At 39.8% G+C, this 27942-nt stretch overlaps 2 protein-coding genes across 5 annotated transcripts in view; one reads left to right on the forward strand and one right to left on the reverse strand.

Moving 5' to 3' along the window:
• On the reverse strand, window positions 1-27077 carry LOC106602683 (butyrophilin subfamily 1 member A1). Of its 4 annotated transcripts, XM_045716736.1 has the most exons (12): window positions 27008-27024; window positions 26806-26878; window positions 18988-19050; window positions 18343-18690; window positions 15936-16100; window positions 15700-15834; window positions 11600-11695; window positions 10361-10390; window positions 10240-10260; window positions 9885-9941; window positions 9664-9690; window positions 8617-9550 (listed from the first exon to the last, which is right to left on the reverse strand). In XM_045716736.1, the coding sequence occupies exons 2-12, from the start codon at window positions 26849-26851 to the stop codon at window positions 8985-8987; spliced, it is 1554 nt and encodes a 517-aa protein (XP_045572692.1). In that variant the 5' UTR covers window positions 26852-26878; window positions 27008-27024; the 3' UTR covers window positions 8617-8984. The 4 variants fall into 4 exon arrangements, with proteins under 4 accessions (XP_082830452.1, XP_045572692.1, XP_045572693.1 ...); XM_045716737.2 differs by lacking the exons at window positions 26806-26878; window positions 27008-27024 and adding an exon at window positions 24557-24846; XM_045716738.1 differs by lacking the exon at window positions 11600-11695 and having other exon boundaries at window positions 26806-27076.
• Window positions 1-27942, forward strand: part of LOC106602686 (cyclin-dependent kinase 2-associated protein 2) — a 299328-nt gene that overhangs the window by 143547 nt on the left and 127839 nt on the right. The window lies entirely within an intron of this gene.

Raw genomic sequence — 27942 nt, forward strand, 5'->3', positions numbered from 1 at the left:
TCCTGTGTAAATTAATCTTTATTGTGTACAAAATTATTATTTTCTGAACAGAGACATAGAAAAGTGCAGAATAGCAGTTCACATTGTAATGAACACGATGGGAGACAGAGAGCTGGTTTCAAGCGCAGGGTGCAGCAGGTGTTTATTAGTAAAGGACCACAAGAGGAGACAGGTAGCTGGGTCCAGGGACAGGCAGAAGGTCATACACAGGGAATCCAAAAAGGTAACAGTACAGGCAGGGAAAAAGACTAATAACGTAGTCTGGGAGATCAGGCAAGGTGTTGATGACAGAAAATCTGATAGGCAAAAGTACAGGCAGGGAATAGGAAAAAAAACGTTGATAGTGAGGATGGCCAAAGAATACGATACACGGGAGGACTAATATGGAAATAAACAGATCTCCGAATAGAATGTGTACAAAAACAAACAATACCTCACAATGATGGGGTGCAAAGAACTGAACTAAATAGTGTGTGTGTTAATGACATGCAGTTGTGTGAATGACATGCAGTTGTGTGAACATGCAGTTGTGTTCAGGGGATCTATGTGTTTGAGAGTGTGAGTTGGAAGCAGACGTTACAGACAGCTATATCCCTTTAAAATGTGCAATAGGCAGTATACTATGGGTAATTTTGATTAACCAAGTTTGCCTCTGTACTATTTGTTGTGCCCCCACTCGCTCACTCAGTAGCTTTCCTTAGTGCTGGTTTTATTATCTCTCACACACACACAGAACCCTGGGTTTAAAGTGCACTGAATGTAGACCTGTGTAATAAAGTGCACAGCAACATATTATACAATTAAATAAAAAGCTGACATTTTTGCTTATGTCCCCCCAAAAATATTTAGTAAAAAAAAAAAGCTTCACTTCTACAATCACTTCTAAAGACTGTCTCGTATCAGAACAACATAGCCGAGATGATCGATGATATTTAATACTTTATCAGTGTTGGGAGCAAGTGGCCTCTTGCTTTCATATCCTCTATCCCTTTCTTACTATCTAGTGTTACATGGCCAGCGCAATGCTTCGCGAATGCATGCAGCATTTACATCAATTGGTCGAACACCAGGATGCTGTAGATTTTCTGGTCCACCTTTTGTAGCTTGGAGATCAGTGCTGTGGCTGCGATGGTGCCTTTATCCACGTTGTTGCTATGGAAGGTCCCAGACATGGTGCAGACCTTCTTGGAGGTCTTCAGGACGTTATGGTACCTGCAGATCACCTCTTCTGGACCTTTGACTGCACATAAGAAGAAAACAAATATTTGTGTGTGTGTGTAAACTAACAATAAATAGATAATTAAATGGATAGTTTGGGATTTGGCAATTCTGTACAGGCTTCCTTCTTTTCACTTTTCAATTAGGTTAATATTGTGGAGTAACTATAATGTTGTTGATCCATCCTCAGTTTTCTCCTATCACAGCCATTAAACTCTGTAACTGTTTTAAAGTCACCATTAGCCTCATGAAATCCCTGAGCGGTTTCCTTCCTTTCCGGCAATTGAGTTAGAAAGGACGCCTGTGTCTTTTCTAGTGACTGGGTGTATTGATACACCATCAAATGTGTAATTAATAACTTCACCATGTTCAAAGTCATATTCAATGTCAGCTTTTTTTCTACCAATAAGTACCCTTCTTTGCGAGGCATTGGAAAACCTCTCTGGTCTTTGTGGTTAAATCTGTGTTCGAAATGTATTGCTCGACTGAGGGACCTTGCAGATAATAGTATGTGTGGGGTACAGATATGAAGTATTCATTCAAAAATTATGTTAAGTCCATGCAAGTTATTATGTGATTTGTTAACCTGGATCCAAGTTCACTTTTGAGATCAACCGCCATCCTTGGAGTAGGGTTAGCTGGAAGTTTGACAACCCTGTTTGTAAGCTTTTAAATTATATCAAACTCAACCGTTTATCTTTTAAAGTGATGAAGACATGGATGTCTCATGGTAGGGTGGGTTTTGCAAAATGGGTCAACTTTGAGCACCTGTTTTGGCATTCAGGCCCAAAAAGTAACTTTCTGACAACTTTTACGATGGGCAAATATGTATAGAAAGTTTTGTTCAAATCAAAAGGGGTGCGGTCAAAAAGTGATTGGAATCAAATGGAACGACCCATAGCGTGCATCATGGGTGAATGTATCAGGAGATTGAAGATGTAGACCGGTGTTCAAGAGTCAGGTTATTAATACTTTCCTAAGGCATAAGGACCAACAATCCAGACAATTGGTAGATTTAGTTCAAATGTAATTTTATTCAACATTCTGACTTGTAGAGGTTTTGAGAGGAAACTTTCAAAAAAGTTATATTGCTTTGTTTCAAACTGTTTAACCAGCAAGGTATCACAGACTGATGTATTAGGCACGCCATAACCTTGCTGTTCCTAAAAAAAACACTAACTTTGTGTGAACTCACCAACACTGTGGAATTTCATGTATTCAACTGTGGTTTTGTATTTAAATATACAGTAAGTCTTATAATTCAGTTATAATTAGCTTTTATATAGACAGCGTGCCTGTTTTATATTCAGTAATATTGTCCATTGTTGTAGCATTTCTTTTAGCTTTTGTTACGAAACCACCTAGCTAGCCTACTGATTTTGCTACACTCGCTAATTCTAGGGGTACTAGGCCTAGCTAAAGAATTTGTGACCTGATTTAATGTGTGCATTGTGAGGAGTAAGCATACAGTATACTGTATGGACAGGGTGTTGAATGCGTGTGCCCCAGGAGAGGCAAACTTAGAGTTCAGGGCCAGCTCAATCTTGACTCTTTGGTCAGCCAGCTCAAGCAAGTTATTGATGTTCAAAATGGTGATCAACCAGTGGCGATTTCAGCATGTTAGTCTTGGTGGGGCAAAACAAAAATAATGTTTTGATGCATGCTGTTGTAACTAGAGGTCGACCGATTATGATTTTTCAACGCAGATACCGATTATTGGAGGACCAAAAAAAGCCGATACCGATTAATCTGCCGATTTTTATATACATATTTGTAATAATGACAATTACAAACAATACCGAATGAACAATGAACACTTTTATTTGAACATAATATAATACATCAATAAAATCAATTTAGTCTCAAATAAATAATGAAACATGTTCAATTTGGTTTAAATAATGCAAAAACAAAGTGTTGGAGAAGAAAGTAAAAGTGCAATATGTGCCATGTAAAAAAGCTAACGTTTAAGTTACTTGCTCAGAACATGAGAACATATGAAAGCTGGTGGTTCCTTTTAACATGAGTCTTCAATATTCCCAGGTAAGAAGTTTTAGGTTGTAGTTATTATAGGACTATTTCGCTCTATACCATTTGTATTTCATATAGCTTTGACTATTGGATGTTCTAATAGGTACTTTAGTATTGCCAGCCTAATCTTGGGAATTGATATGCTTGAAGTCATAAACAGCGCAATGCTTTTACGCATTGTGAAGAGCTGCTGGCAAACGCAGTAAAGTGCTGTTTGAATGAATGCTTAGGAGCCTGCTGCTGCCTACCACCGCTCAGTCAGACTGCTCTATCAAATCATAGACTTAATTATAATATAATAACACACAGAAATACGAGCCTTTGGTCATTCATATGGTCAAATCCAGAAACTATCATTTCGAAAACAAAACGTTTATTCTTTCAGTGAAATACGGAACCGTTCCGTATTTTATCTAACGGGTGGCATCCATAAGTTTAAATATTGCTGTTACATTGCACAACCTTCAATGTTATGTCATAATTACGTAACATTCTGGCAAATTAGTTCGCAACGAACCAGGCGGCCCAAACTGTTACATATACCCTGACACTGCGTGCAATGAACACAAGAGAAGTGACACAATTTTCCTAGTTTAATATGGCCTGCTAACATGAATTTCTTTTAACAAAATCTGCAGGTTTAAAAAATATACTTCTGTGTATTGATTTTAAGAAAGGCATTGATGTTTATGGTTAGGTACATTCCTGCAAAGATTGTGCTTTTTTTGCAAATCCACTTTTGTTAAATCATCCCCCGTTTGGCAAAGTTGGCTGTCTTTGTTAGGAAGAAATAGTCTTCACACAGTTCGCAACGAGTCAGGCGGCCCAAACTGTTGCAGATACCCTGACTCTGTTGCACAGAACGCAAGATAAGTGACACAATTTCCCTAGTTAAAAGAAATTCATGTTAGCAGACAATATTAACTAAATATGCAGGTTTAAAAATATATACTTGTGTATTGATTTTAAGAAAGGCGTTGATGTTTAGGGTTAGGTACAGTGCTTTTTTGCGAATGCGCTTGTTAAATCACCCCTTTGGCGAAGTAGCCTGTGATTCAATGATAAATTAACAGGCAACTCATCGATTATATGCAACGCAGGACAAGCTAGATAAACTAGTAATATCATCAACCATGTGTAGTTAAGATTGATTGTTTTTTATAAGATAAGTTTAATGCTAGCTAGCACCTTACCTTGGCTCCTTGCTGCACTCGCATAACAGGTAGTCAGCCTGCCACACAGTCTCCTCGTGGAGTGCAATGTATCGGCCATGATCGGTGTCCAAAAATGCCGATTACCGATTGTTATGAAATCTTGCAATCGGCCCTAATTAATCGCCCATTCCGATTAATCGGTCGACCTTTAGTTGTAACTTTAATGGGTTACAGAGTTAATGTTTCCAGTTAATTCATTGAGCTGTATCTAAAGATATTTTCTTTACAGTCATTTACATATGTAATTGTATTATAATTCATGTGTTGGAGATTGAGAGAACTACATACATATTTTGTTGTATTGGTCAGTATTGGATTACGCTTTTGACTGCAAGTTCCAGAATGCCTTGCGACAGGAAGTAGAGCGATAACGCGCCAGTTATGTATAAGTGACAAGTGATTATCCTGACTTTCGCTAGCAACTTTCTTTTATTGTTTTGTAGAATCTAAAGTTGTTAAATGTAACGTGAACAAGTAGTACTACTAAAAGAAAATGTAATTTCAAACCCAATGTCCCGAGTCATTACTTTGAAGATAGTTATTCTATATTTTGGTGCCGAAACCCGGGAAAAGTATGAGCTGCGACGAAGATCGTAGGGATGAAACTGCTGAAATGGCTGAGGAGGAATGTCGCCATGAAGCAGAAAGAATGAGAAGAAAGCGGGGTGCCATTCGAAGTGCCACAACACGGTTTTGAATCAGATTGACGTGGAAATAACCCAGTCAAATTCGGATACCGATCACTTGAGTACATTGTTGGAATTGCTATTGGCTAAGGAGGACAGTTTGTTTGAACTTGATCATGGAATTGAACAGTTAACGCCATTGGACGGATTGCACAGAGGATTACAAAGAGTGCGTTATCATGCTGAAGAGCCGTGCACGAGTGATAAAGAAAAAACAGGACCTCAATCCACTACCAGCATGGGTGAGTGACACGAACTCAAACAGATCACAGAGACAATCAGTAAGGCTACCAAAGTTGGTTATTGAGAAATTCTATGGAGATGTCAGTATGTGGTAGGAGTTTGAGCCAGTATGAGACCACTATTCACAACAATGATTCACTGTGTAATAGTTTACCTATCTGAAAACATATCTCACTGGACCAGCTGCAAAGGCAGTAGCAGGACTGACGTTAACAGACAGTAACTATGATGATGCAATCGCTCTGCTCAAGAGCAGATTTGGAAGGGAAGATCTTGTGATTAGTGCTCACATGTCAAAGCTGCTGAATCTCACTCCTGTGAAGAAATCCTCTGACCTAAATGCATCGAGGCAGCTATATGATGAATGTGAAATTCAGATTAGGAGCTTGGAATCACTGGGTGTAGTGTCAGAAACATATGGAAGCCTACTATGCCCAATCTTACTGCAGATGATTCCAGAGGACATAGCTCTTGACTATAGTCGTCAGAGGGGAGTAGATGATGAATGGAAAGTGTCTGAGATCGTCAGTTTCCACCAGGAGGTTCAGAGCAGGGAAAGAGCACTACAAATGACACGATCATGCAACCAACAGAAAGAGAGCAAACCATGGAACAAGTCATGCCCCTCCAATGAAATGAAAACAAAAAGACCCAACATGCCATCTGCTGTGGCACTGCACACAGCCAGCCAGAAGGAACGAAACTGTCTATTCTGTGACAGTGCAGACCACAAATCAGAAAACTGCCCTGACCACAATATTGCTACACGCAAAGAGAAACTAAAGAAAATGGGAAGATGTTTTGTATGTTTAGGACAGAAACACATTGCAAAATTCTGTAAAGTCAAAGATGTGTCATGTGCAACATGTGGAAGCAAACATCACATTACTGTGTGTACCGGTAAGAGGAGTGAGGTGCAACCCCCTACTGTTTCTGCAGATGCTGTTGTTTCCTCAGTTATTCCCCATTCAGTGAAGATGAAACCAGATGGACAGAACACTGTGTTGCTACAAACGGCAAAGGCATGGGTAGAAGGCCCATCGGGCAGGAAGATAGCTCGTTGCTTACTAGATGGAGGCAGTCAGAGAAGCTTCATACATGAAAACCATGTGAAGGGCTATCTTACCCAGTTGCGGCCCACTTTTTGGAAGCAAACCATTCGATTTCGTCTCTTCGTTATATTGGCATCGAACATGTCACCCTCCCGAGGAGAGGGGGCGACCTTGATAATTTATTGTTAAAACGAGAGGCTGCCTGGATCTTTAATTTAAAGACCCTTGCTCCCTTCGGTCTCAACATAGACTTTGATCTGAAGCCATTCTTGTGATTATTGTGATTTTGCCATTGTAATTGTTTGTTAGATCCATTTTAGACTACAAATGCTATGATCGTATGCTATCCATTTGTTTGTCTTTTTGTATGTTCTTTGTATGCCATTTTTTTTAATATTTGAGATATCCAATGATATTAGGCCATACTTGGCCATGATTACAAACACCTGTGTGTCTCTTGACACTATATAAATGACTCATCTCGCAGTGTTTGTGATGATACCCTGATGAAGACAGCTTCGCTGTCGAAACGTTGGTTATTACATTTTTGCATCTGAGCTCTTAGAGTGTGCGGCTTTCCTTTATTTTCTAGTGTTCTACTCCGCTAGCCAGCACCTCGCCTTTATAGGTGTGCGTTTCTTTTTTCTAGATTAAAGGGCTTGAAGCTACCAGTAATCAGACAAGAGGCACTCACTCTTCACACGTTTGGCTCCTCTGCTCCAGCAACGTCCCAACGTAACACAGTGAAAGTCATCTTGGAGAATGTCTGGGCCAAACAGCAGAGAATAGAGAGAGAGGAAATTGAAACCCCACAAGTGTGCACAGCTGTGATGAAGGTTCCTGGTGAACAGATTCAACATGAGCTCAATAGAAAGGGACTGCAGCTCGCAGACTTTCCAGGAGATGGCAATTATCCTGAACTCTCTGTCCTGATAGGAGTAGACTACTACTGGCAGATAGTATCAGGCAGAGTGGAGCGACTGACGGAGACGCTGGTTGCTTTAGAGAGCACCTTTTGGATGGTCGGTGCAGGGACCAGTGTCCATATCAAGTGTCGCCGAGGCAACATGCATGTTCATCCCACTTGATGAAGACACACTAGTCTCTAAACAACTGCATGCATTCTGGGAGCTTGAGTCTCTGGGTATTATAAGCGAGAAAACACAGAACCCAGAGGAAAACGAGGCTCTACAGAGGTTCGAGAAAACAACCACCTTCAAAGATGGACGATATCACGTGGAGTTGCCATGGAAACGAGAAATGCCAGAACTCCAAGACAACTATAGAATCGGCAAGAAACGGTTTGAAGGTCTGAAGAAAAGCCTGAAGAAGGATGTGACATTCACATGCAACGCCATGGGCCAAAAGTTATAATCTTGTCTCATCGCTAAAACACCCCTGCGGACTCGGCGAAGGTCGAGAGCCAAGACACACTGCATCTTGACATACTGCTCGCGTAACCCGGAAGCCAGCTGCACCAATGTGTCGGAGGAAACACAAGAGCATGATGAGACAAGGAAATCCCGGCCGGCCAAACCCTCCCCTAACCCGGACGACGCTGGGCCAATTTTGTGCCGTCCCATGTGTCTCCCAGGCACGGCCGGCTGTGACACAGCTTGGGATTGAACCCAAGGCTGCAGTGGCACCTCAGCACTCATTGTTAAATTTCCGATTTCCAACTCTTTGTGTAATGTTTATGTCCAATGGCCAATGAGCACGGATATGTTTTATCTATAATTTATCTTCATATGACAAGGATTGAAAAGGATTTCCCAGTAGATTGTCGACTTGATTCATGAGGATGACCGCTTGTCTAGTTTGCTAGCTAAGATTGTGAAAGTATCACGTTGACAAAATCAGTCCAATCAAAGCTACGGTAGATATAATGTGATTTGGCCAATGACCTTGAGCCTTCTTGGATGGGCACTTCTAATGTAAGTCTATGGCAGCACCCAAGGGGCTTGAATTTTCGATTTCTCCCTGTAGATTCTGCGGTGACGTAGCGTCCCCATGAGTGACAGAACACTGAGCCAATCACGGCGCGACTAGAGAACATTACCAACCCCTACGCTCCGTATTGCCCGCTTGTTGCCCCACCACCACAGAAAGCACTGAGCTAGGCAGAAACACCTGCATTTTGGAGTTGCCTTACTCAAGAAAGGAATAAAGAGATCATGTTTGTATGCAGCTTTATTAACTCAATGATACATTTTTTGTTACATTGTTTTCAAACTGCTCCACCTGCACTGAATGACGTGTCGCCACTGTGATCAACAAATAATAGTATATACAAAAATAACAGAAAAATGTCATCCCAAAAACTGAAGATTTAAAACCAAACCGAAAGCCCACATGGCCACCAAACTACAACAGCCTCACGGTGCTACAAGCTGCCACACCCCGATTGCCCACACCTGTTCAAGACTTCCTGGCAGAGGACAGCACCTGCCTCTGTTGCTGCTACCTGGGGATGAAGAGTATAATTGTGTTCCTAAGAACTAAACTACCTGACCTATTTCATAACACTTTGTCATGCAGAGTCATTTTACTGTTAAGGGACAGGTGTCACGTAACCCAGGGCTGAATACAGCGAAGAATGTGTTAGATGACACAACGTTAAACAAACTGTAAAGATGTAGCTTTGAATCAGCATCATAAAAAGAAAGCATCTGTCTGTCACAGTCTAAGAACACTCCCAGTGTTGTAAGAATGTCTGCTGATATGTCTCTCAACATTGAAGGGCTTTCATTTCCAGATACTGGCATTTGAAGGTCATCAGAGACACAATACCCTTTTTCTTTTTCATATGTAAAAACCCAGAAACCATTCTGAGGGGTTAAAGGTACAACACCAGTTGTCAGAGTGGCTGTGTCTGTGGCTACCCCAACGTACCATGACTGTTTCTCTCCAAGTATTGAATCGAAATATCCACTATTCCTCACCACCACTTCCCAGTATATCTGTCCGAAGCTGAATTTGTCCTCACTAAGGACATGAGGGGCTGTGGAAACATTAGGTTCTTTTGATGTCTTAGAGTAGACCTTCTTTCGATTTGGAGACACTTGTAGATATGGATGACCAGGCTTTGGGTCCAGAGTGATGTCCACTAAGAAAAGGAAAAAATAATTGGTGAATTTATTCAGTCACGTGGTCGCTGAGATGGATGTAGTAGGTACAGCCATGTAATAATATTATGTTTGATGTTTTTTTTTGTCCTACCTTTGAATCTTTTTACTTCACCCCATTCTGCAAGTGATTAACAAATTAAAATAAGAGACATTTTCTAACCATGAAGCTTATCAACAGAAAATAAATATTGGGTTGCATCTTTTTTTTATGGGTGTTCAATGAATGTGAATAAACATGGGAATGACTGTGTTTGTGGGGGAATAAGTTCTAAAAGATGAGGAGAAAAAGTTCAATAATAAAAACGTATGTACCTTTCGGGACACATTCCTTCTGCGTAGTTGTTTCCTTGGCAGTTTGCGTACCACATTCTGCACGAGTGAACATATTAGTATTGACATATAAGTTGATTGTTGATGCATCAAATAATCAACCATATTTATCTGTTCAATGGATGATAAATTACTAATTGGACTCTTGACTTTGATTTCCTTTACCCGGAAATTGACGCTTGTCAATTTCTAATTAAATTAGACACATAATTCATAGCAAATGTAGATGTATACATGAAATAATCAACAACACACATAAATACATAATAATCAATAGAAAACACAAAATGCTCAGTAAAGTTGCTTTTGCAATGCTAAATGAAATGTTCAAATTTACCTCCGGCAAGAGATGTTTCTTCTATTAAATGAAAACAGTTAAAAGTAAGATACCAAATATGTTGAATCATATAATGTGTAGAAATACACAAAGTAGTCTTGAAAAAAGATATATGTAATACCTTCAGGCCTCTCAGTAGACTCTGTTTTATCTGAAATAGATTGACACTAATATCACTACAGGTCATACAATATTGTTGACATATAGATTATTGACACAATATAATTAACCATATTAATCTATCTAGCTATACAGTATGTTCAACGCTTGATAAATTACTCAGTTGACACTTGAATTTGATCTCCTTCACCTGGAGATGTGTTAGAAATTGAGTGCCATACTAAAGAAACAACGTTTTGAAAATTGAAAATCAATCTTTCATTTGAACACCACCTTACTGAGATTTATTGAAAAAATATTTTTTTCAATTTCTAATCAAATAAGACATGTTTCTTAGATAATATAGATACACTCTCCTCTATTTATTTGGACAGTGAAGCTACAATGTTTAAAGTTGTCTCTATATGCCAGCATTTTGGATTTGAGATCAAATGTTTCATGTATTTTCATACGTATCTGTTTTACTGTTTAGAAATTAAAGAACTTTGTGTATCTAGTCCCTCCATTTGAAGAATAATCTACTGTGTCATTTTGGAGTCACTTTTATTGCAAATAAAAATAGACGTTACTTTTACTTTTTATTTTATTTTTTATAATAATATTTTTTACACCCTTTTTCTCCCCAATTTCGTGATTACGATCTTGTCTCAACGCTGCAACTCCCCAACGAGCTCGGGAGAGGCGAAAGTCGAGTCCTCCGAAACATGACCTGCCAAACCGTGCTTCCTAACACCCGCCCCCTTAACCCGGAAGCCAGCTGCACCAATGTGTTGGAGGAAACACCGTTCAACACTTTAATACACTATAATTTAATTTGTCCAAATATTTATGACTTCTTCAAATGGATGGACTAGATACATAAAGTACTTTCATTTCTAAACAGTACAACAGATATTCATGAAAATACCCTCAAATAAAAGGTGTCATTCTATACTGTCACCTCATATGAAATATTTGATCTCAAATATGTAAAACCACATAACCCATTGTAAATGATAGGGATGGGTGTGAGTGACCAATCAATGCAGTAGTACTTAAAAAAAATGTAAGCAACAATTTGTTGAATGAAAGGCATACACTTTAAGCATTGACAACATTACATATAAACACAATGTAAATATGTACAGTATATATGTTTGTGGAGTAGAATAGTCTAGCCACCCTATGAAGATCAGTTCTACTAATAATAGGTCACAGGCTGTTCACATTTAAATTAATTTGCGTTAGCTTGTTGACATACCAGTTTTTTTGTTCCAGATGAAGAGCCCAATAACAGTAGAGACAACTAGCAGTAAAATAATCAGAGTCGCGATGAAGGCTCCAAGACTCCAATGTCCTGTACAAAGAATTTATCAAACCACTTAAAATATTACTTTAAAAAAATGAGTCTTATTTCCCAGGTTTATGATGTTGTCTTTTGGTAGATACAGTAACTCAAGACAACATATTAGAGGACTTCACCGGTCCACCTGTACCCGAAAAGCCGGGTTGGACCTAATTGTCATGGGTCTTGGGTATTTGTAATTATAACCAATTTGCCCGTAAGGACCCGTACAGACCCGAATGCGACTGGTGCTGTGGAGAGAGAGTGAAAATTGGAGAATTTATGCTGCTGCTCTTGCTTTCACAAAAGTGGTGCGTGAAGCTTGCTGTTGTTGCCGGCCAATCACAAGTCATCAAAGCAGCACTATAGTAAAAGTAGTCTCCCTGTGTGGCAAGCAAGTTAGGAGATACAGGTACAGTGCCTTGCGAAAGTATTCGGCCCCCTTGAACTTTTCGACCTTTTGCCACATTTCAGGCTTCAAACATAAAGATATAAAACTGTAATTTTTTTTTTTTAAGAATCAACAACAAGTGGGACACAATCATGAAGTGGAACGAAATTTATTGGATATTTCAAACTTTTTTAACAAATAGAAAACTGAAAAATTGGGCGTGCAAAATTATTCAGCACCCTTAAGTTAATACTTTGTAGTGCCACCTTTTGCTGCGATTACAGCTGTAAGTCGCTTGGGGTATGTCTCTTTCAGTTTTGCACATCGAGAGACTGACATTTTTGCCCATTCCTCCTTGCAAAACAGCTCGAGCTCAGTGAAGTTGGATGGAGAGCGTTTGTGAACAGCAGTTTTCAGTTCTTTCCACAGATTCTCGATTGGATTCAGGTCTGGACTTTGACTTGGCCATTCTAACACCTGGATATGTTTATTTGTGAACCATTCCATTGTAGATTTTGCTTTATGTTTTGGATCATTGTCTTGTTGGAAGACAAATCTCCGTCCCAGTCTCAGGTCTTTTGCAGACTCCATCAGGTTTTCTTCCAGAATGGTCCTGTATTTGGCTCCATCCATCTTCCCATCAATTTTAACCATCTTCCATGCCCCTGCTGAAGAAAAGCAGGCCCAAACCATGATGCTGCCACCACCATGTTTGACAGTGGGGATGGTGTGTTCAGGGTGATGAGCTGTGTTGCTTTTACGCCAAACATAACGTTTTGCATTGTTGCCAAAAAGTTCGATTTTGGTTTCATCTGACCAGAGCACCTTCTTCCACATGTTTGGTGTGTCTCCCAGGTGGCTAGTGGCAAACTTTAAACAACACTTTTTATGGATATCTTTAAGAAATGGCTTTCTTCTTGCCACTCTTCCATAAAGGCCAGATTTGTGCAGTATACAACTGATTGTTGTCCTATGGACAGAGTCTCCCACCTCAGCTGTAGATCTCTGCAGTTCATCCAGAGTGATCATGGGCCTCTTGGCTGCATCTCTGATCAGTCTTCTCCTTGTATGAGCTGAAAGTTTAGAGGGACGGCCGGGTCTTCGTAGATTTGCAATGGTCTGATACTCCTTCCATTTCAATATTATCGCTTGCACAGTGCTCCTTGGGATGTTTAAAGCTTGGGAGATCTTTTTGTATCCAAATCCGGCTTTAAACTTCTCCACAACAGTATCTCGGACCTGCCTGGTGTGTTCCTTGTTCTTCATGATGCTCTCTGCGCTTTAAACGGACCTCTGAGACTATCACAGAGCAGGTGCATTTATACGGAGACTTGATTACACACAGGTGGATTCTATTTATCATCATTAGTCATTTAGGTCAACATTGGATCATTCAGAGATCCTCGCTGAACTTCTGGAGAGAGTTTGCTGCACTGAAAGTAAAGGGGCTGAATAATTTTGCACGGCCAATTTTTCAGTTTTTTATTTGTTAAAAAAGTTTGAAATATCCAATAAATTTCGTTCCACTTCATAATTGTGTCCCACTTGTTGTTGATTCTTCACAAAAAATTACAGTTTTATATCTTTATGTTTGAAGCCTGAAATGTGGCAAAAGGTCGAAAAGTTCAAGGGGGCCGAATACTTTCGCAAGGCACTGTAGCTGCCAAAATAAAGAAAACACTGACATAAAGTGTCTTAAAGGGGAATAACGGCAAATTTCAGAAATGTGTCTAAGTTCCTAAACCCCTCGAACTTGTTGTTGGACTGTCTGTCAAAGTGCGTACCTCTCTCACTCTGCAAGGTAGAGCTAGAGCGAACGCTATGTCACAGGGTTATGCAACACCCCCACTCAGTGCACCGCTTTCAAAGAACTTTGTGGAATGACACAAATCTCAGAAAAAAAATTACGTTCTGTCACAGTGAAAATACTAAATTCGGGAAGTCCAAACAAATGTGAGATATGGCATATACATTTTATGTGATAGATGTTGGTCGCAGGTTCACAATTTTATATTTTCTGAGATCTAACATGGTCATACCATAGAGATGGTCATACCATGGATCATTTAGCTATTTTTTTATTTTTATTTTAAGACCCTTTAGGTATAAAAAAAAAAATTAAGATTTGATAAAATATTGAACTTGCCATTTACTACTATAGACATGTACTATATCTAGGAGATATATGAAACAGCATTGTTGAATATTTGTTCCTGATTGGCTTGAAGAGCATTCTAGAATGTACATTTATACCAGATAGCGGGACAGTTGGGAAAGATATAGGGACACCTTGCAATCATGACGCAATACGCGCCTACACATGCATACCCTACTTGCTACAAAGTTACCGAAGCTAAACCAACAACCACACAAACCAAAATTGGATACATTGTAAATGCAGGTCCAACGAGGAAAAAACTGGCTATTTTGTAAATGACATCGGCGAAGTCAAGGATCGGCAGGATAGTCAGTTTTACGAGGGTATGTTTGGCAGCATGAGTGAAGGTGTGCTTTGTTGCGAAATAGGAAGCCGATTCTAGATTTAATTTTGGATTGGAGATGCTTAATATGAGTCTGGAAGGAGAGTTTACAGTCTAGCCAGACACCTAGGTATTTATAGTTCTCCACATATTTTAAGTCAGAACCGTCCAGAGTAGTGATGCTAGGCGGGCGGGCGGGTGCGGGCAGCGATCGGTTGAAGCGCATGCATTTAGTTTTACTAGCATGGCAATGGAACATGGCAATTATCCCTTACTTAACCACTTTTTTTTGTCACAAAACTGCTTACCTTCAGATGAGTCCCGTGACACTTGTGGATGTCGTACAAACTGAGAACACCATTGTGTTTGTGAGTGCCTCATCTTTCCATAGAGTGGTCATATTAGTTTGTAGCCCAAACGGTTAGAACGCTATATACAGAAGTCGGCACATTGATGGTACTGACTTCAGACAAGTCCCGTGGGGCTTGTGGGAGTCGTAGAGCAAGACGGAGGACAACATCCTGTTCGTGAGAGTCTCATCTTTCCATAGAGTATTAGTTTGTAGGCCAAACCATTCAAACACTACAGACGTTTTCATGAGAAGCCGGATTTTCAGGATGTCTCCTGGTCTGACAAACAATGCACTAGATCTGCCATTTTCCACCACATATGTGGTTGTGGGGGATTCAGACGCAGCCCATACAAAAAAAAAATCGGATCTCTCTAGCTTAAACAGTCAGATTTTGATGGGGATTTTTTATTATGTTTCGTCAAGTCAACTCTAATTACCTCAGGAACCACACATGTGGAAGCACCTGCTTTCAATATACTTTGTATCCCTCATTTACTGAAGTGTTTTCTTTATTTTGTCAGTTACCTGTATCTAATCAATGGAAGATGGAATTAAAATGAAGGAATTAAAAGGTAAATGAGAAGGAAAGGTTACAACTACCAAGATCTATGGCAGCTAGAAGTTACTGTATTCTATCTTGTGCGAGTCTATCTTGTGCGTTTAGGAAAGCCCAAGGTCCATTTCACAACAGGTCCAAGTTGTGTTGACTGGTTTGTGGGTATAATGAACTTATTGTTACGTTGACTCAAATATTAAATGATAAGATACTGATTAAGATTTCTGAGATTCTCACCCTCCGTTGGAGCTTTGGGCAGGATTCTACTCTCTTTCTTCTCCTCTTCAGACAGAGAGACTGTACAGGAGAGCCAATCGGTGTCTGAGGGAGAACACAGCATCCAACTACTGATTCTCACCAAGCCCTGAGGATCTGTTACAGAGAGGAAAAGGGGATATACACACTTACTGACAGACAGACACACACAGCCGTAAATAGTTGCAGTAATGTTCCAAAAAAGTGTCTGCAATAACCTGGAGTGTTGAGTACTTCTCGTCCATTTCTGATCTCTGTCCCCTCTTTGTTTCTCCAGGTGAGTGTAGGATATGGTGACCAGCCCTCTGATAAACAGGTAACGTTCACCTGACCTCCTCCCCCTCTTGCTTCAGCAACAGAGACCACCGGGGTACCACCTAGTACTAATAGACAGAGGTGGTGCAAAGTACAACCAAGAAGACAATGATTGTGAGAATGTATTTAATTGTGTGCAGTACATTTTCCCCTGGATAACTGTAAACCTGCATAAAGAATTGCCACTTTCTCTCTACACTTCAAAGGGAGAGTTCACCCAAATTACAAAATAGCATATTGGTTTCCTTACCCTGTAAGCAATGTTAGACCGCTACGTGTCCATATACTGCATACAGAGTAAGGAAACCAATGTAATTTTTTAAAACTATTCCTTTAAAATAAAGTTACAATATCATGAATATTTATTTAACCAGGCAAGTCATTTAAGAACAAATTCTTATTTACAATGACAGCCTAGGAACAGTGGGCTAACAACCTTGTCAGCTCAGAGATTCAATCTCGCAACCTTTTGGTTACTGGCCCAACGCTCTAACCACTAGGCTACCAGTATTACAGTATAATTGCAGTGCAACTGTTCTGTCTGTCCCTCACATACAGCTAAATACAGTGCCTTCAGAAAGCATTAACGCCCCTTGACTTTTTACACATTTTGTTGTTACAAAGTGCGATTCAAATATATTTAATTGTCATTTTCTTTCAGCGATCTGCACAAAATACTCAAATGTTAGTGGAAGAAAGATTCTTATATATTTTTCTTATGGAAAATAAAACACCAATATCTTGATTAGATTAGTATTCAACCCCCTGAGTCAATAGATGTTAGAATCACCTTTGGCAGCAATTACAGCTGTGAGACTTTCTGGGTAAGCCCCCAAGAGCTTTGCACACCTGGATTGTACAATATTTGACAATTATTCTATAAAAAAAGTATTCAAGCTCTGTCAAGTTGGTTGTTGATCATTGCTAGACAACCATTTTCAAGTCTTGCAATAGATTTTAAAGCCGATTTAAGTCAAAACTGTAACTAGACCACTCAAGAAGATTCAAGTTTATATTTGGCCTTGTGTTGTAGGTAATTGTCCTGCTGTAAGGTGGATTTATCTCCCAGTCTGTTAGAAAGCAGACTGAAATAAGTATTGCTCTAGGACTTTGCCTGTGCTTAGCTCTATTCTGTTTCTTTTTATCCCAAAAAATGACAAGCATAAACATAACATGACACAGCCACCACCATGCTTGAAAATATGAAGAGGGGTACTCAGTGTTGTGTTGGATTTGCCCCAAATATAACGCTTTATATTCAGGACAAAAAGTTAATTTCTTTACCACAGTGTTTGCAGTATTACTTTAGTGCCTTATTGCAAACAGGATGCATGTTTTGGAATATTTGTATTATGTACAGGCTTCCTTCTTTTCACTCTGTCATATTGTGGATCATCTACAATGTTGTGGATGCATCCTCAGTCATCTATCACAGCCATTAAACCCTATAACTGTTTTAAAGTCACCTAACTCAGTTTCCTCTCAGGAAACTGCGTGAGGAGGTGTGCCTGTATCTTAGTCACTACAAAGTGTATTAATACACCATCCAAAGTGTAATTAATAACTTCACCATTCTCAAAGGGATATTCAATGTCTGCTTTTTTTTTATCCATCTACCAATAGGTGCCCTTCTTTGCGAGGCACTGGAAAACCTCCCTGGTCTTTGTGGTTGAATCTGAGCTTGAAATTCACTGCTTGACTAAGGGACCTTACAGATAAGTGTATGTGCGGGTTACAGACATGGGGTGGTGGTTCAAAAATCATGTTACATTTGCATTTTAGTCATTTAGCAGACGCTCTTATCCAGAGCGACTTACAGTAGTGAATGTATACATTTCATTTCATACATTTTTTTTCTGTGCTGGCCCCCCGTGGGAATCAAACCCACAACCCTGGCGTTGCAAACACCATGCTCTACCAATTGAGCTACAGGGAAGGCTATGTTAAACACTATTATTGCACACAGAGTGAGTCCATGCAACTTATTATGTGACTTATTAAGCAAATGTTGTACTCCTGAACTTATTTAGGCTTGCCATGACAAAAAGGTTGAATACTTATTGACTCAAGACATTTTAGCTTTTCATTTTTAATTAATTTGTAAACATTTCTAAAAACATAATTCCACTGACATTATGGGTTATAGTGTGTAGATCAGTGACACAAAATCTACATTTAAACCATTTAAAATTCAGGCTATAATTCAACAAAAGGTGCAAAAAGTCAAGGGGTGTGAATACTTTCTGAAGGCACTGTATCTACCCATTCCACATTGTCTACACAAGTGCAGTGCAGTCTTCAGTCCCTTACCCTTTACTGTGAGGAAGACACTGGCTTTTTCATACCACTGTGCGTTGCTGACATGGCAGACATACTCCCCCATGTCTTCCAGTGTGACTCTCTCCAGTGTCAGGGACACGTTCCCTCTCTCCAGACCCCCAGTTAGAGACACCCTGCCCCTGTACCGGGGGTCCACAGGGGCCTCCTGGATCTTGTGGTCCTCATACAACAAGGCAGGTTTGTCGAAGTCACCGGACCGATACCAGCGCACCTCCAATGGCTCCGCATTGAAGAGAGGTGAGAGTTCACAAGCCAGAGAGACTGAGGAGTTCAACGCGGTCAAGATCAGACCATGAGGAACCATCAAAGTGAAAACCGCTGGGATAAGAGTGAGATGTAGAATTTTTGTAAGAGGGTGTGCAAAATTAGCCACTTATATAGGGCATTACAACACTTTGCTTCGTAAGGAACTATACAGCCTGGTCTTAATCCTCTATGAATGTTGTTATAGATTTAGATGAGCAGTTGTAATGCATTAAAGTATAGCTCATAAGGCATACATGTGTTTATAATGTATTATGAAGAGGGCATTCATAAGTGTTAATTAAAAAAGCTAAGACAGTTATATGGAAGAAATCAATGTTTTTGCAACTAGCAAACAGTTGATATGCTCACCAGGACTTTGAGCTGCCATGAGAACTGTCAGAGCTTTCAGTGTCATCAACCTCAGCCACACACCTGTGTTAAAGATAGAGGACATCCTATTGATGACAATATCATCATAACTGCAGTTTCTATAAAAAGTTGAATCTATTGCATCAATGAACACGTACAGTAGTAGGGTACAACACTGCTATGTTCAGATAAAAATATATTGAGTAAAACAGACATGCCTCTTGGTAGAGTATAGTGGAATTTCTTTCTGCAATGTTCAGTATGTTGCACCCTCCTGAATATGACCCTGGTCATTTGATCAAATTCCACGTTCTGTCTCAAAGCTAAAACCATTAGGTCATACAGTCAATGTGCAGGAACCATTGAACAAATAGGCTGTGTTATGCTGAACTTTGGACCATAAGACTGTTAGGTTCTAAATATCAGATTAAGAAATTGACAGACACTATAAAAGCTCCAACCAAGTTTATTCACCCAAAGGATTGAACAACTGAACAGACAAAAACATATTTCCAACAGTGGTAGTATATATAGCTCAATTTTGGTGGAGTCTCCTCCTCTCTAAACATTACATCTTTATTGATAGGCAGGACCTTAAGTGATACGGGCAATAAACTGTTCCTTCTCCCTTAATGTGACCTCACCTGACCTCGACCCCCTTCCTCACTAATCCACAGCTCTCCACCCTTATCAGTGCCTGCCAACATGTGATCGTTTTCCCTGCACTCAGCACATTCCAAGCTTAATTGCATCCACCATATGCGTACATTCCTCCTACAGATAATCATTAACTTCTGGTGTAGACTCTAGACTATGGCAACCCTCATGTCTCTAGTATAACTGATGATTAACAATATTTAAAGTTTAGAAATCCGAACCCAGCAAGACGTGTGACAAGTTAAATTACAGTGCGTTCGGAAAGCATTCAGACCCCTTGACTTTTTCCACATTTTGTTATGTTACAGCCATATTAGAAAATGTATTAGATAGTTTTCCCCCCCTCATCAATCTACACACAATACCACATAATAACAAATCAAAAACAGGTTGTTTTTGCTAAAGTGGCTAGGCCACTCAAGGACATTCAAATACTTGTCCAGAAGCCGTCTTGGCTGTGTGGTTAGGGTCGTTGTCCTGTTGGAAGGTGTACCTTTGCCCCCAGTCTGAGGTCCCGAGCACGCTGGAGAAGGTTTTCATCAATGATCTCTCTGTACTTTGCTCAATTAATCTTTCCCTCGATCCTGACTAGCCTCCCAGTCCCTGCGGCTGAAAACATCCCCACAGTATGATGCTGCCACCACCATGCTTCACCGTAGAGATGGTGCCTGGTTTCTTCCAGACGTGACGCTTGGCATTCAGGCCAAAGAGTTCCATCTTGGTTTCGTCAAACCAGAGAATCTTGTTTCTCATGGTCTGAGAGTCCTTAAGGTGCCTTTTGGCAAACTTTTGCCTTTTGGCAAGCGGGCTGTCATTTTCCTTTTACTGAGGAGTGGCTTCCGTCTGGCCATTCTACTATAAAGGCCTGATTGTTGGAGTGCTGTAGAGACTGTTGTATTTCTGGAAGGTTTTCCCATCTCCACAGAGGAATTCTGGAGCTCTGTCAAAATGACCATCTCCCTGATCTCCCTGACCAAGGGAGCGACCAGCTCTAGGAAGAACCTTGGTAGGTCCAAACTTCTTCCATTTAAGAATGATGAAGGCCACTGTGTTCTTGGGGACCTTTTGATGTTGTTTTGGTACAATTCCCCAGATCTGTGCCTCGACACAACCCTGTCTCTGAGCTCTACGGACAATTCCTTCAACCTCATGGCTTGGTTTTTGCTCTGACATGCATTGTCATCTGTGGGACCTTCTATAGGCATGTGTGTGCCTTTCCAAATCATGTCCAATCAATTGAATTTACCAATCCAATCAAGTTGTAAAAACATCTCAAGGATGATCAATGGAAACAGGATTCACCTGGGCTCAATTTCGATTATCATAGCAAATGGTCTGAATACTTATCTAAATACGGTATTTCTGTTTTTTATTTTTAATACATTTGCAAAAATGTCTAAATACATGTTTTTGTTTTGCATTATGGGGTATTGTGTGTAGATTTATGTGAAAAAAATATATTAATCCATTTTAGAATAAGACTAACATAACAAAATGTGGAAAAAGAGAAGGGGTCTGAATACTTTCCAAATGCACTGTACTTAATGACTGCTGTCATAACTGCTATAAAAACATACACAAACATATATTGTTGAAATATATGTTTCCTCCATAGAAATAATTTTAATCATACAGTCGGAAGTACATTTTTTTGTATTAGTATTATTTTTTGGTAGATAATAATGTCCAAAAAATGTATTTGAACTAAGTCCTTTGGTAAAACTTAATTAAGGAGACAAGCAATAAAATGTCAAATAATAATACATTTACATTTTAGTCATTTAGGAGACACTCTTAGCCAGAGCGACTTACAGTTAGTGCAATCATCTTTATGATAGCTAGGTAAAACACCCACATAGCTGCTTTATTGATGAAAGGTTGTACTATGTCTTATAAAGCATAATGCTTTAATGATCCAATATGTAACTTGTTGGGCTCCCCGACCAAATTCACATAGAAATGTGTTTTTGGTCTGTCATTTTCATTGAAAGCAAGTCTAGGTTCTTTTTAGACTTACATGCGAATTCTGCTATCAGAATATGAAGATTGTATTGAAAAAATATGGGTGTAGATGCACAAAAGTCCCTTTGTGGTATGATTATGTTCAGATCTGTCTGACCACTTCAGTAGGTGTTCAGGGATGCATTGTGTGCGGATTTCTCCACAATCAGGATACCGAAAGTGCATACAGTGGGCGACGTCCTCAGCACTCCTCCCACAAGTCTACAGAAAACGTGTGTTGTGTTTTGGGACTGAGGCCCCTTTTCATTATAAAGTACATTCTTAGCGTGTGAGGAACGTGTTTGCTGGCCACAAAAATGCTAGCCTGCTAGCTAATATTTAGAAAACCAGCTAGAGTTATGCTAACCCGTTTGCAATCCTTTTAGCGTTGCCTGCTAGCTACAGAGGTTAGCTAGCTAGTTAGCTACAGTAGTTAGCTTCTCCCATCAGTTGTTGTTGTGCTATCATCATATTTAGCCTATTCCACCATTTGTCGAATGCATACTGGCATTGGAATATAGTGCGGGAATAGGGAATCCGGACACATTTAAATGTGGATGCATGACATGTTGGTAATTTTATGAACACATCATATTTGTGAATGAATGAGATCATATTCTCTTCCTTTAGAGAACATCACTATTGATGTCCAGACTGACCATCCTGCGATTAAAGTAACTGCGAAAGGAAGGATGGCTCAGTACAGCAAAGCAAAATATACTGGGAAGTCTAACATGTATCTCTATGTATTAGGTAATAAGGTTTTTGTCAAAGGACAACACTACTGTCAAGTGGAGGTAAAGGATAAATGGTTGTCTCTGAAAAAGTGTCATGGTATGTTGGTGTGACCAAATCAAATGCTGAGAGAAGGCCTACATTTCCTTTAACACCCGGGGATGATTTCTGGATTCTCTCTTAAGATAAAAGACAAGGTTTCCATGTCCTAACTGACCCTTCAACACCACTAACTTTTATAGAAGAGCTATTTACAATGGGAGTGTTTCTAGACTGTGCCAGACACACTCTGTCTATTTAGAATTTTGAGTCACAGCTCTACACTTTTACTGATGTGAAATCATCAAACTTTCTTCCTGTGTTTGGTGCTGGACACCGTGACTCATGGCAAATAAGAATATGTTGAATGAGTACTAGGAAATGGAAGGTGAAAACCCGTCAAATGAGACATACTGTAATTATACACATGTATTTTAAATTAGGCCAATGCTACAGCTATGACTCAACGTATTTTTTATATTTTTTTAGGAGGTTCCGACCCCCTTTCATATTTCTGTATGGCTTTAGTCAGTACAGCGGGAAGGTAGAGATGGAATACGGATAGTAGGGGCATTAGCCTTTGCAGAGTTGCCAACAACTGGAAATTCCGGTTTTCAGGGGAGAAGAGAGAGCCTGTGACAGAACTTCTGCTTTTGGACATTAAAGGGGAATTTCACTCAAAAACTATATTTTTCCCTTAGTCCACTGTTGATACAACCCCAACATATTTTTCATGTCAGCAGTCAAGATATTGGACTGTGTCTCCAGCCACTTGAACATGATGATACAACATTTTGTAACAACAGTGGACCAAAGGAAAAAAATACCAAAAGAGAGTTTTTGAGTGATATTTCCCTTTAACAAGGAGACGCTCCATCTTATCTCCTCCATCACGTTTACTGAAGAGAACCTCCCACGACAGTATTTTTAAATTCTCATCAAGACCAGAATGTGGAAGATCTAGTTTCAGGCATTTCTTTTACGCCTGGCTACCTTAGGTTTGTAGGGGCACAGAGAAGTGGCTGAGACTGGTTTACAAAACCAAAAGTAAAAGATGTAAAAACTCATCTTAAGAATGAGACGCATAGAAATAGCGCACATAGAACAGATCTAGGGTTTCTAGGTCGTGTCTAGACTTGACAGTTCATGCAGATTTAGTATTCTGATCATAGAGTTCTGTTCATGGAACTCCGAACGCGTCATGCATCTGTTGTGTAGTAAATATTTCCATTTTTATTCTGATTGACTTTAATTTAATTTTTTCCAGTGAAGCACATTGTATTGCATTCCATGTCTGAAATGTGCTGTATAAATAAAGCTTGATCTTATTTTATTTGGACCTTTCAAAATGTGGAAGCCATAACATCCACTCACTAGGTGCAATGTGAGCGCCTATTACCTTCTAGCAGCTGGCGGCTCGTTAGGGCGATGGGGATGGTGGATGGGTATTTCAACTGCAGTCGAGCTTCGAGGCTTATGTGTTCAATCCCAGTGCTAGGCACTTGTTTTTGTGTGTGTGTATGTTTTTTTTTAAAGCCATTCCCAAACCTAAATTGAACCATTTGGAATGAATGCCTAAACTTAAACTTTAGTTTAACTTTTGCGGCGTTTGACTGACAGCCAAGATACGGCACCACATGCCATAATTACGTTACTGCAGTTAAGCCAGGGTTGGCGTTTTATTTGGAAATTGGGCTGTGCAGATTTAAAAAACATAGCCCTGTCACATGGCTATACAGAAATAGGGAAATATAATGAGATAAGGAGAGGGAGTGGACATACACGGCCTAGAAACAGTAGATATATTCTATGTGCGCTGTTTCTATGCAGCTATTTCAAAAAGCTGAAAATAACAATTGTGGGTTATGGAAAAGATTATTCACAGCTTTTTAGATGGTACAATGATTATCTACACTATAATTGCTTGTGTGTCACATAAATTGAAATTGGGCAAACTGTTAGAATTTTAGCAACCAGGAAATGGCGGTGTGATTTCTTCATAGTGCATCTTTAAACCAATAAAGCAGCATCTCTTTCTAAATACAACTAAACAAGGGGAGGAGATGAGAGAAAGTGAAGGGAGATACAACATTCTTCAAACAATGGCAGTAGTTGATCTAGTGAAATTAATTTCTACCTGAATGCATGATCCCTCCTTCAATTTCCAGCTGTTGTAACATCAAAGTTATCTTCGGCTATGGAATCCTCAGATGACCATGTGGATTCATGACCAGTTGACATATCCACAGTATATTTTCATTCTACTTTGTAATAAAAAATGAAGATAGAACAGCTTCTCCTCTGTCCTGTATGTCCACTCCCTCTCCTTATCTCATTATTAAAAAAACTGTTGTGGGAGGTTCTCTTCAGTAAACGCGATGGAGGAGATAAGATAGAGTGTCTCCTTGTTAAAGGGATATATCACTCAAAAACTATCTTTTGGTATTTTTTTCCTTTAGTCCACTGTTGATACAAAATGTTGCATCATCATGTTCATGTGGCTGGAGACACTCTTCTTCTTAAAAGTCCAATATCTTGACAACTTGACTGCTGACATGCAAAATATGTTGGGGCTGTATCAACAGTGGACTATGGGAAAAATATATATTTTTTGAGTGAAATTCCTCTTTGAAGTCCAAAAGCGGAAGTCCTATCACAGGCGCTCTCTTCTCCCCTGAAAACCAGAATTTCCGGTTTTGGCAACTCTGCAAAAGCAAATGCCCCTGCTATCTGTAATCCATCTCTACCTTCCCGCTGTACAGACTAAAGCCATACAGAAATATGAAAGGGGGTCAGAACCTCCTTTAGAAACATTTAAATATACATACAGAGTCATAGCTGTAGTATTGGCCTAATTTAAAATACATGTGTAATTACATTATGTCTCATTTGACAGGTTTTCACCGTCATCTCCTAGTACTCAATCAAAATATTCCTATTTTCCATGAGTCACGTTGTCCAGAACTGAACACAGGAAGAAAGAGGGATGCTTTCACATCAGTAAAAGTCTAGAGCTGTGACTCAAAATTATAAATAGACAGTGTGTCACGGTTGTCGAAAGGAGGAGCGGACCAAAGTGCAGCGTGTGTGTCGTTCCACATTTTATTAACACTGTGAAACTATACTATGCAATGCAATCCATAAACAAAACTAACAAAAACAACAAACCGTGACGCAGCGGTGAAACACACTGACTCAAAGATAAGCTCCCACAAACCCAGGTGAGACAAACACCGACTTAAATATGACCTCCAATTAGAGACAACGATGACCAGCTGCCTCTAATTTGAGATCATCCCAAACACAGCCCAACATAGAAATACAAAACTAGAACAACCCAACACAGAAATACAAAACTAGAACATAACAGAAAAACTAAACTAGAAAAAAACCCTGTCACACCCTGACCTACTCTACCATAGAGAATAACAATTTACTATCATTATAACATACTATCATTATAACATGTTTATCACTTTTTCCAGGGCTGAACACAGGGAGAAAGTCATTTGATACCACATCAGCAAAAGTGTAGAGATGTGACTGTGTCTCAACATTATAAAATGCACATGATCTTTGATCAGAAACTAACCTGAAACTGGGAAACAAGCAAAACAATCATAATGTTAAGATTAAAACAAGGAAAGAGGGGACTAGGACACCATTCTTCTATGATACGTAAACTCGCAATTCTAGAGAACCATCATATTACTATATATTTTATATAGGAAGGCTGCAACTCATACAGTGTAATGGAATTAATTTGTACCAGAGTGCATGGTTCCTCTCCCTTGATTTCCTGTTGCACGCCTGTGACGGAACCGAGACAGGCAACGCCAACGCCGTGCCCCTGAGCTCGTTGGTGGCTGGGTGCCCCAGGGGGGGCGATCCCCGGGGGGCCGCCGGGGGGGTGCCCTACGAGTCGCTCGGGAGCGCTGCGCGGAATCTGAATATCACAATGTATTTGAATGATACTTTGAGTTCCACTTCGTAAATGAGAGAATAGACCAGTAAGCATGATGTAGCCTGTCCACTTGTATGATATTACCTGTGCGTTCACTTTCACCACCAAGGGTAACTGATTTACAAGTTAGCTGCCTACAGTTTCTACTAAGCATGAGGGGGACCCATTGTAGAGACCCATTGCCTTGACTGACCATGCTTATTTGATACCATCCATACAGTATATAACAAACAGTACAACGTTTATTTTGTGAATAAATAATACATCAAATTACCAGCTCTATGACTTGATCAAAACCCCAGCTGTAATAAGGAGACAGTCCAGAAAAATACACAAGGGGAGGAGAGAAAAAAGGAAAAAGTGAGAATCCCATTCTTTAAAGAGGGCAGAGTTGTTAATCATAGAGTGAAGTTTATTTGTACCTGAGTGCATGGTCCCTCTCCTTCGCTTTTCCAGCTGTCGTGACATCAAAACCTTCTGTAGGTAATTGGCATGCTGTGGCAAAACATATGACCACGGTGTATTAAAGTTGTCCTTTGGAGCCCAAAATTATAATAGAAAAGAAAATACTCAGTTCTCCCTCTCCTGTCTGTCCACACCCTGCCTTTAAGGTTGTGGACTTACCTTTCACATTCTCCGTGGTGCACTATAAAACTACGCCCAACACCTGTCATTCAGCAGTTTGATTTTTAATGAGGGATTCGAATAGTGTAGCTTGTCCCTGAGCTGGCCGACAAAAGGTTTCTCACGTCTCTGCCTGCTGTAGGTACTGCAAGTTTGTTCTAAAAGTAACAACAAAGAATGTTAGCAGGTCTGTTAGGAAATGCCTTTGTCACACCATCTGGATAAGGGCATTTCTGTGCTGCACCAGAAATACTCTTAATGGAGAGATGGGAAACTCCTTTTTATTTGTGCTATTAAATTCCTCTTTCATTTACAAATTCATCATTAGGCACACCTGGACTCCATTACCTCACTCATTACCTCCCCTTTATCTGGCACTCCCTTGGGTTCTTTCTCCAGGCAGTATTGTTTCTGTTGTCTAGACGCTACTCCTACGTTGTATCGGTACATGTTATATTAAACTTACCACCTGCTTCAAGACTCCCAGCGTCTACGTTACATGAAGTCACCGAAATTGTTTGAATTAACAATTGAGGTAGCTATGTTATCTAACTCAACGCTTAACTAAATCAAATGTATTTATACATCCCTCTTTACATCAGCAGGTGTCACAAAGTGCTTACAGAAACAAAGCCTAAAACCCCAAACAGCAAGCAATGCAGATGCAGAAGCACGGTGGCTAGGAAAAAATCCCTAGAAAGGCGGAAACCTAGAGAGGAACCAGGCTCTGAGTGGCCAGTTGTCTTCTGGCTGTGCTGGGTGGAGATTATAAGAGTACATGGCCATTAAGGCCAGATTGTTCTTCAAGACATTAAAATGCTCATAGTTGACCAGCGGGGTCAAATAATAATCACAGTAGTTGTAGAGGATGCAACAGGTCAGTACCTCAGGAGTAAATGTCAGTTGGCTTTCATAGCTGAGCATTCAGAGGTTGA

The sequence above is a fragment of the Salmo salar genome, chromosome 04 (assembly GCF_965601325.2).
Source record: "Salmo salar chromosome 04, fSalSal1, whole genome shotgun sequence".
Taxonomy (NCBI): domain Eukaryota; kingdom Metazoa; phylum Chordata; class Actinopteri; order Salmoniformes; family Salmonidae; genus Salmo; species Salmo salar.